Here is a 10,517-nt window from a genome sequence, read left to right as displayed (position 1 = left end):
AGAAACATTTATTTATGTAAATTGCTTTATTTATGTGTGTAATTTTTTTCTCTTCTTTTGCACTTGTTTGCACTGCTGTTGAGCTTTTATATTGTAAATGTAAACAATTGGCTATGACTAATTTTAAATAAATGTTTGGTCATTTTAACTGTTTCTCTGCTTGTTTTTTTTTGTTGGTTGTGTTTTGCTATAGTATAATTCAAAAAATTAAATAGGCACAAAATGAAATAGTCCAGAAAATACTGTTTCAATAAAGTACTTAGCAAAATACTTAGCAGAAATGTACTTAAAAGCAAATATATTTATATATAAAAAAACAATAAAATATGTAGTATTAATCAAATATTAATAGTACAAATAAATTATTAAAAATGAAATAAAAAAATATTTTCCTCTTCCGCCCCTTTTTCTTCTCTTCTTTCTCTTTTTTTCCTCCTTTTCTTCTCTTTTTTCCTCTCCTCCCTCTCTTCCCCCTCCGTAACAGACTATTGTTCCCCAACACTCACCAATGTATATAAAGCAGAAATGGGAAAGGGAAGCCAATATAAAAATACCAAATGAGGAATGATTAACTATTTGGGAAACACAGATGGTCACAATTCATTCAGATTCATGAAGGGAATTTATTTGGAAAAATGTAATCAGGTTCTTTATAACACCTAAAATCAAATACTTTCAAACTAGAGATCAAAAAATGGTCAATGCTGGAGAAAAGTGGAAATGTATTGGCAGATCATTTCCACACAGTTTTGGCACTGTAGTATTATACACACCTATTGGCAAGATTTAAATAAAGAGATTAATGTAATAATGGGATTGAATCTGGAATGTAATTTTAAAACTGTACCTGGGAATTTACTCTGCAGAAATACCAAAAAATGATGTGTATCTTCTAAACACACTACTAACAACTAGCAAAAAGGCCATTACAAAGAAATGGCTCAAGGAAGATCCTCCATCTGTAGGCGAATGGTATGATATTGTTAAAGAGGTGTATGACATGGAAGTACTGACATTTACCTTGAGACAACAAGACTATAAAATGTCTGCATACTGGGGTAAATGGTTGAGAAGAAAAGTATTGTTTTAATTTCATTGTGGGGCTTTTATTTTATATATGTTTGGAGCCTGTTGATCTTTGACACGTAACCCTTAACAAAATTTTATATAGCAACATTTTATCAACAATAAATATAAATGTAAATAAGATTGTATTCAGTGACCTTTGACACTTGTATGTCTTTTTTGTTTCCATGTTCCTTTAAAAATGTCTGTTTGTATGTTTGCTTGTTTTTATTGCTGTTTTGTTCTAAACTGTTTTGAAAAAAGAAAAAAAAAACAAAAATGTATCATCATCATCCTGACGCAAACTCAGCATGCAGTTTTGCTGCTGTTAGATCAAAAACAACAGCTGCCATTCATGTTCATACACTGTAAAAATAACTCTATAGGCCTGTCTGTCTTTATAAATAATGTCTTACATTTTACACTGAATTTTGTCCCAAATATATTGACTTTTTTTTCTCTTTTGCTAAAATAAATTCTTATTGTATTTGACTGTATATTATCTCTTTTGAATTGGGCTAGCTGCCTTATTCTCTTCAAAGAGCAGCTCTCATACAGAGCCTGTTATTTCAGTGTTTTTTCCAGGATATTTGTGGATTCCTTCTTTCTTGTCCTCGGCTGATCACATGGAAAATTTGGAATTTGATCATTGAGTTGTTTTTCCCGGTCATTTTCCTTTTTTTCTTATTTATTTAAACTATCAAACACTTTTCAGGTGAAGGGGAAAAGTGTTGCATTTATCTGAAAAACCTTTTTATGTATTAAATAAATAAGTGTTTTTTTAAAAGGATTACTTGTTTTTAAATGAAATAAATAGTTAGAATTATTGTTAAATATATCCTAAACACTGTGTCTGTGTTTACACCTTTATTTAGTTTAAAAAGCATAATATGAATGTGAAATAACAGTACAGTGGAAGACTATATATAATAGTAATATCAAATAATAACTACACTAAAGAAAACAAACAACTTCCAGTACATACTGTAGGACTCTAATGGTCCATTGCATGTTCAAAAATTGACGGAGATCTGAGTTGAAAATTAAGAAGTTTTATTTTGAATGCAAGAAGTTAGAGAGCACAAGTTCTGCGCAGAAGAGATGTAACCTCAGTTCAACTCTTTTTAAGGCTCTCCTTCATGCTTTTATACTGTCTTTCGCACATTATCTAATCCCAACCCTCTTGATTTATATGGTGTCGCCTTGACAGTTTGACCATTCAGCAACCAGACGTTCCTCTTTCTGGTATCTGTGTATACCACAGAAAAATGAACAAAATCTGAACATTAATCAAACAACATAGAGACAACATAGGTAATGTCTTAAATTAAAAATGGTGGTGAATCCTAGGATGAATATACTATAGCTTGCTTAAAGAATTAACATGCCTGGTTAATTCTCGGCAGTGAGGTCCATGGCTTTTTTTGTGGTTGAAATTAAGGGTTCGTGGGAGGTAGGGTTACGAGCAGCTTCAGCATACTTACCAGGCTGTAATTCCACATGTGTTGCAAAGAATCCAGAGAGAGAGGAGAGAATATGGAGTAGCCTACTCACACTCTCACTATTGCATAAAGGAAACTTATGAGAAAAAAAAGAGTGAAAAAAGACAAGTCAGCAAGAGAAAATACAGTTCTCTGGAAGTAAAGGTGAATGGTTTGTAAGACCCACTAATTCAGCCTATTACAACCAAGTCTCTATTTAGAGAGCAGTGTTGGTGCTTGACATTGCAGGAAGAATCCTTCAGGGTGAGAAGAGCAGGGATGGTTGTCCAGAATCCAGAGAGTGAGGAGAGAATATGGCCACAGGTGGAAACTTGGAGTTGGACATGTTAGAAGTGAGTGAGAATGGGGGATGGAAAGATGTTCTTTCACATCCAGTCCAATTCCAGCCCTTTCCCGGCAAAAGATCTCCTCTTTGAGCCATAATTATAGAGTAACTCCTCATCACTCAAAATGTCTTTTGTGGCAATGAAGAGAATGATGTCTCTATCATTAAGGACATACAGCCTGGGCCGGATATTGGCTCTTTGCTGGAGTGACGTATCAGGCGTCCGTAATTGAACTTCATGGGATGGCACTGGCAACTTTCTTCATGTGCGTCAATGCACATGGCTTCATGTTGCTTGTTCTTATAAAAAAACAAATGTCCAGGTCTAATGCCGCTGGTCGAAACAATTGCCATCCCATCTTCATGGCTAACCAGCTGGCCGTGGTATTCACAGACAACCTCCCCAATTTGAAAGGGTCTTTTGGTGAAAACACCATCACCCTTGTCAGGGACGGGTCTGACAGTCAGTCCTTTCCAGCGTTGAGACAAAATCATTTTATGCACAAAGCTGCTGTCGATGACCGAGTCCAACCTGGCAACAGGCTTCCACTGCTTCAGAACCACTGAAGCCTGTGGGACATTTGACGTCCACCCTTGTTTGTCCATCCAGCGGTTTATTTTGGACTCTGATGGCTGCTGTCCAGCAAAATGTTCTAGAAACACAAAACACATCAGTATTTGGCTATTCTCACTCAATTTCACTGTTTGTGTCATTAATCATCTGTATACTCACCAAGAGCATGCTGTTCACGCAGCTTCAGCTGCTCGTTACGCCAGCGGTCATAGCAGTACTTCTCATGTTCTGAGCCACACAGCTCATTCCTGCGTGCCCTTTTTGGAGGAGGCCCCTCCAGAGTCACTGGACAGAACTGCTCAAGAGTTTTGTAGGCTGTCTCTTCGTCCACCCTTGTCTCATGGCTGGAAGCTCTACTGGACCTTTGTCTATAAGATCACAAAAAATAAATATTAAAGGAAGGAAAGACAAGGCTGTGGGTTGCAAATTTAAGAATAAGGATCATTGTTGTTAGATTCTTACCGTGTTTTTCCAGCAAGCTGATCTAGCACACTTAGAGCCAGAAATGCATCTGAAGACGTTTTCCTCATGTTGTTCCTTTCAGCTGTTTCTGGCATGTGCCCAAACAGCCGTGCCAACACATTTCTCTCCACTTCTGACTTCAGGTTTTGTGCTGCTGCCTCAAACACTCTCTGGGCATCACCAAAGGTCACACTGGGGAGACTGTATCTTAAAGGCAACGTAAGAATGCAAAAATTGGATGGATGAACACGTAGAGTTAAAGACAGGTGTAATGTTGCTTACTTGTCATGTAGTCTTTTTAAGTCATTGGAGGGGTTATAAATCGATCTCCCACTACTTGATACAAAAAATGAATCAACTGCCACATCGTCGCCGGTGCGGTTTTCTTGTAGCATTGCTGGCCGCACCTCATTGAAGTACAAGTCAAACCACTAGTTAGAGAAAAGGACAAAAATAAGTATGACTTTACCACAATATATTTATTGCTGTTATGATTTAAAGTACAATATAAACTTACAAGTTCCTGTTCATGTGACAACAATACTTTGTGCTCCTTCACTGCAACACAGACACCATTCTCTATCCGGCTTCTCCCCTCCCAATCCTCAACCTGCAAACAGACAGTTTTGCACATTGATGAAGCATAGGACGAAAGAAGAGAAGGGAGGGAAAAACAAACACTTACAGTCATCTGTGTCACTACACCAGGTCGCTGAAGTAGCTTCAGCATGATAATAGCCTCCAGGTAGTACAGGACGAGCAGCCGTTCATTTTTAGTCAAACAGTCCCCTGTGATGGCTCCTGGATCCTGCATTTTGCATATCACGGCCTGGAAATCTTTGAATGCAGCCTCCAAAACAGCAAGGCAGTCCTTTGGCAAAATTTCTTTGCCATTCCCAAGCTCTGATTTTTTCCCTGTGACCTCCATGCTCACTTTTTTGGACATAGCACTCTCTATTTCATACAGCACATCCAAAAAACTCTCACAGTCCTGGAACAGAGATGGATTGTTGTGGCGAATGTCTGTGGAGGTAATAATGTATTTCATGAACCTTGAAAAGAGATCAAAATTAGGTTGTTACAGTCAGAACACAGCACAGCTGACATTATTAGTTAACACGTACATGGCAAACTTGTGGTTGTTCCACATTACCGACCTCTTGAGACTCTTCCAGTAGTTGAACACTGTCCATTTTGAGAGCTTTGTATCTGACAAGATGTTAAAGTACTCTCGCACTTTCTCCACCTGACAAACAAACATCAAGTTTGGCTCAGTGGGGTCCATGTAATGTAAGAACCTGGACACTGTTTCCACCTGAAATGACACATTTCACAATTAAATAAACTCTACTGCATAAAACAAGACCTGCATGTACATTTTTTTGCATGTATACCTTCACTCATTTAATTAACTTACTACTTGTTTGCTGTTTTTATGTCCTAGGTCAATGTGCAGGTCCTTATTAAATCCTGCTAGAAGGGGGTGGTCAATGGAGTGCTTATTGTAAAAGCCTTTTTTGACCATTTCCACCCTCACGGAAGAGGTCCACTTCGGTCCAACAGTGCTGAAATAAAAACAATAAACAGCAGGTGATCAAAACGACTCTGTACATGAAAGAGAAATCCTATCCACAGTGTACATTTAATTTTTGGGAATGCCGATGTGAAACTGTACCTCTGATAGTACTCTCCAGAGCTCTCGTCAGATAAGGGCTCATTTGGAGGCTCAACTGGACCTTCTCCAGAGCTTTGAGACACAGAAGATGTAGTCAATTGAGCTGGTTCCGGGAGGAGTGAAGGTAAGTTATTAATGACCAACCCCCTTGACTGCATCTCCGCAATCATCCTAAAACAAGGAACATAAAATAAGGTCAAATAAACAATACCAAAAATGCAGAATTATTAATGTGTAGATGTTTGATTTGAAGCCAGATACATCAAATCATAGAAGTTACAAACCTGTCTAGAGGATTAGTAGAGTCCAATATGTCACGAATTTCTCCAAACTCCCAGAAACGTCCTCTGTGGCAGAATTCAGACAACTCCTTCTTGGCCTCTATGACGACAGCCTGGATCTCTGTCTTTGTGCTGTTCCTCATACACACCTTCCTGAGATGCCCAGGAAGAGAGTGAGGAGCCTTTTTGCACACAGGGCAGAGGAAAAACATGCTGCTGTGAAAGGATCTGTGTGGATAATAAAACAACATGTTATAGAATGAAAAGACCAAGAGCAGCTTTGTGAAGGTTTGGGGTTTACTGCAGCCCACCCCAACTCCAGGTACAGGAACAAAGGAATGAGCTTTTTTATTTAAAGATAAAACCTAAAATAAAAATATAATTTTCAGTAATAATCGATTATATGGTTTTATATATATTTGTGTGTGTGTGTGTGTGTGTAATTTTAAATAAGACAATTAAATGAAAAAATAAAAAGCTTGTCAATAAAATTGTTTATCCATAAGAGTATGTGTTAGGGTCTTGAAATTCAAATAAAAAAAGAGACTTGTAACACATTTAAAGTTGATTTATACTTAGTTTGGCTATAGATACAATAAATAAAATAGAATATTTGATTTTCTGGTAGATGTCTGCTCCAGGATAGAGGAACACATATCCTTTCTTATGTCTTATGATTATTAATAAAGTTGAATGGTTAAGAGTCTAGATCATATGATGACAATGGTGTCATCCCTCTTCAGAGTAAATCTGGAGTAATATGTGCATGATTGTTTTTCTGTATGCCAAATGATTTGTTTCCTCCGTGCTGCCTGTGATGCATCTTATCAATGTTTATAAAAACAAGTTATGTAATATCAATTGTTTCATGCCTTTGACCTTAATAAAAATTCAGATTTGGACCTTTTAATATAGATGTTGAGAACCCCTGTTTAGGCTATCACTAACAGGCAGACCCAGATCATCAGCCTAGAAATCTGCACTGGACAGTTTTTTCAGTCTTATTCCCGCTGGGTTTTATTTCGCACCCAATCGCCCCCACTATTTATTCACTCTGTTTATTTGGAACAAATTTCTTCTGACTGTTAATTCCCTGTTAAGACAAAAGCGAAGCCGAATGGTCTCTTTTTGCTGAACCTTTATGTTCTGTGCAGATCTGGGTCAGTCGGCATGAATATGGTTTCATTCACTGGGGCTGATAACAGAGTTCTCTGGAATTAATGTTATTAAAATAAATTGTTGACTTGGTAATGTAAGCGTAATTTAAACAGAAGAAATGTGAGAAAGTGGCATGAGAATAATGTCAGATGTGTGGGTCTTGTAAAATAATAAAAGTTCTACATATATTCTCCTATTTTCAACAAGGCATTTTGTAAAATATATCAAAAGTTTAAAATATTAATTTAACAGTTTAATTGTTAATTGAAATTTTTATTTGATTTATTATTTTTATTACTATTATTTTCAATTTTTTTTTACTTTGGTGGCACCTGGCTCAGTGCTTAGCATTGTTGCCTCACAGCAAGAAGGTCACTGGTTCAAGTCCCGACTGGGCCAGGAGTGTTTCTGTGTAGAATTTGCATGTTCTTCCCGTGTTGGCCTGGGTTTCCGCCACAGTCCAAACACATGCGCTTTAGGGGAATTGAGTTTACTAAAATGTCCAAGATTTGTGAGTGTGTCTATGAATGAGAGTGAATGGGTTGCGGCTGGAAGAGCATCCGCTGCGTAAAACATATGCTGGACTAGTTGGTCGTTCATTCCACTGTGGCGACCCCTGATAAATAAGGGACTAAGCCAAAAGAAAATTAATGAGTGAGTTTTATGACTGTGTGGACTCGGCCGGACTCGACTCGGATGTTAAGGACTCGGACTTAAGTCCAATTCGACCCCTTTTGGACTCGGACTCGACTGGTTAAGGACTTGGTCTTGACTTGGACTCGACAAAGGTGGACTTGACCCCAACTCTAGCAAATTCCATCAGGTCACAAATTCCCCACTCACACCATTTAAATACGCCCCAATCTGGAATAATCCTCATTTCCTAGCTAACAAGTAGCCACTGAACTTTCACACACGGGCAGATAAGGGAATCAAACAACTTCAGTATATCTTTAATAATAATAACCTGGCACCATTTTCTCATATATCCCAGACATACAGCATTGGGAGTAATTGCTTCTTGGAATATTTACAAATCAAATCATCAATTAAATCAAAATTCTTTAACCAATCAATCTTTCCCACTGTTTCCGGTCTAAGCTGCAGTCATTGTCGAGTCATTATGGGTTTCACACATCAGTATCTGCTTCTAACTCGAAAGAGCTTCAGCCAATAACAGGGGACACAGGGAACAACTCCAAAGCTGTTTCAGCATTTGTATTTTCAAGTTTGTCAGATTTGACAAGCATTTAGTTTGTCCAATAATACAACACTGTAGCGGTGTAACAGTAGTAGTTGCAATAGGTTGATAACCTTAGAAAAGGAACAAAATATATAAAATATACATTATTACCAATACTGGCTTAAACAGAACACAATATAATGTAAATAAAGACATTTACTTTACAAACTTTGTCTGTGTCCGATAATTAGCATATTCAAGTAATATTTCCAGTATTAATGCAAGCATTTCACTTTACAAGAACTATTTAAACAAATGAACAGTATAATTAACTGAATATTGTGCACAAAATACTATAATGCACAAAATAATCAACTACAGTGCAACAAAATAGCAGTTATGTTTTATATTGCACATAATTATGGATAAGGCGATGCATAGGACGGTCCTATAGAGGTAAAGTTGGTTTTATATTCGCACATTCGTTCATTTAGAAGTCTATATATTGTTTACCATGTTACTTTGAATATTCTATCGAAATTAGCATGCAAGTATGACTTGAAAACAACATTAACACGGTTTATTTGACTGTGAACAATGTTGTACTTTGATAGTTATTGGCTGCTAATATGATTTCTCTATTTAGAGTTTGCAAATAATACTTTTATGAAACTAAATTATTAGGGAGAATCTCTAAATATCCCAATATAAAACCAACTTTACCTCTATGACGACCCTTTGTAATTAGAAAAAGTCATTTCTCATACCATCAGTGTCCCTGAGATGACCAAGTGCTGATATGCTTCCCCTTTCTCACTCACTGCAGCTTTAAAATTTATGCGTGCAATCGTGAGTGTTTATTAATGCAGCGATGGCGTTCTCCAGCTTTCAGCGCTTGTCGGCGTGCATCTGCCATGTGAGTTTTCCGTCTTCCGCGTTGACTCGGCACTTTCCGTATCTCCTCGGCAAGCTCCGTCAGCCAATTGCCTCCGCCGAATACTTTCAGTTTTGATAGTTCCGCCTAATTCCTTAATGCATTGATACATTTTTTTTCTTTTTTTATTGTGGAAAAAAAGTTTACATCGCAAAACTGGGAACAATCAACATCGCAAGGCATGTTTATCATTAAAAGAAAAAAAAAAAAATTGTTATAATTGCAACACGGAGCGGTACAAAAGACCTACATCACTGGAAAAAACAAAACAAAAACATTATAACATAAATATTCTGAAAATGAAGTACAGAGAGCTTAATGCATTGATTAATATGAAGTGCAAATCCGCGACTTGACTTTACAGTTATGCTGGGCTTTTAACCCCATAGCCTTCCATTCATACGCATGCGTCAGACCGGAAACGCAGGGTGATGCCTTAAGTGTCGCAGTTTGCTGCGGTGCAAAGTTCAAGCTTTATGAACTCTGACCTGCGGGGGAGAAAAAAAAAAAAAAAAAAAAAACGCATCACTGGGGGATACTACAAGTCTGTAAAAATGAAATATCTGGTTAAATATAAAAAAATAAATAAATAAAAAAAGGTTTTGTGTAAAGTACAGAGAGCCAGGAGTGACACTTAAAAATAAAATTTAAAATGTAATCAAACAAAAGTAAAAATCACACTTAAATGTGTAAATAATTATTGGATAACACGTTATTTTGATGGTCCATTTGAGTATTAGTAGACTGTCTGCTTAATCTGTTAATACTGCTCCTTCAACAGACATTTAAATGACTATGGAGGTAACTTTGCAGGTACATGCCAACTTGTACTAACCCTAACCTAACAGTCTGCCTATAATCTAATGAGAATTAGTTGGCATGTTGATGCAATGTAACTTATACTGGTCAGCGCCAATAGCCTAGTGATTAAGTGTGCTGACATATAGCACCCTGGTACTCATAGCAACCAGAATTTGATTCCCAGCTCGAGGTCCTTTGCCAACCCTTTCCCTCTCAATACTTTCCTGTCTGTGACCTCCACTATGCGGTCCAAATAAAAAAAATAAAAAAATAAAATAAAATAAAAAATTACTAACGAGCTATTACTTTGTTCATCCTTTCTGAGTAGTGTATTAAAATAAACTTGAACAGTTTTAAAATAGTACGTTTACACATGTCAAATTCTGTTCAAAACAAACAATTCAAAATATGAAGTATATTAAGTTAAGAGGTGATTTATTAAAATATTTATAATAGAGTAATCAGAATAAACAAATATATAGTCACACATTCCTTATTAACTGCATTGCGTTATCAAATTAAAAGCAACACAGCTCGATCCTGAACACTTCTCACCA

General features: G+C 36.8%; 1 protein-coding gene across 3 annotated transcripts; it reads right to left on the bottom strand.

The window, feature by feature from the left end:
- Positions 1-2,101: 2,101 nt before the first annotated feature.
- On the bottom strand, positions 2,102-9,132 carry LOC130222060 (uncharacterized). Of its 3 annotated transcripts, none has more exons than XR_008836351.1 (11): positions 5,888-6,410; positions 5,604-5,774; positions 5,346-5,493; positions 5,086-5,243; positions 4,614-4,980; positions 4,446-4,538; positions 4,211-4,359; positions 3,929-4,135; positions 3,626-3,834; positions 2,550-3,545; positions 2,102-2,314 (listed from the first exon to the last, which is right to left on the bottom strand). XR_008836351.1 is itself a non-coding variant. In XM_056454685.1 (11 exons), exons 2-11 carry the CDS (start codon positions 6,094-6,096, stop codon positions 3,013-3,015), a joined length of 2,244 nt encoding a protein of 747 aa, XP_056310660.1. In that variant the 5' UTR covers positions 6,097-6,112; positions 8,993-9,132; the 3' UTR covers positions 2,102-3,012. The 3 variants fall into 3 exon arrangements, 2 of the variants coding, with proteins under 2 accessions (XP_056310660.1, XP_056310659.1); XM_056454685.1 differs by adding an exon at positions 8,993-9,132 and having other exon boundaries at positions 2,102-3,545; positions 5,888-6,112; XM_056454684.1 differs by having other exon boundaries at positions 2,102-3,545.
- Positions 9,133-10,517: the final 1,385 nt, after the last annotated feature.

The sequence above is a fragment of the Danio aesculapii genome, chromosome 4 (assembly GCF_903798145.1).
Source record: "Danio aesculapii chromosome 4, fDanAes4.1, whole genome shotgun sequence".
In the NCBI taxonomy this organism is placed as follows: Eukaryota; Metazoa; Chordata; class Actinopteri; order Cypriniformes; family Danionidae; genus Danio; species Danio aesculapii.
Note: the sequence above shows the minus strand (reverse complement) of the source record. Positions and strands in the feature narration are given on the sequence as shown.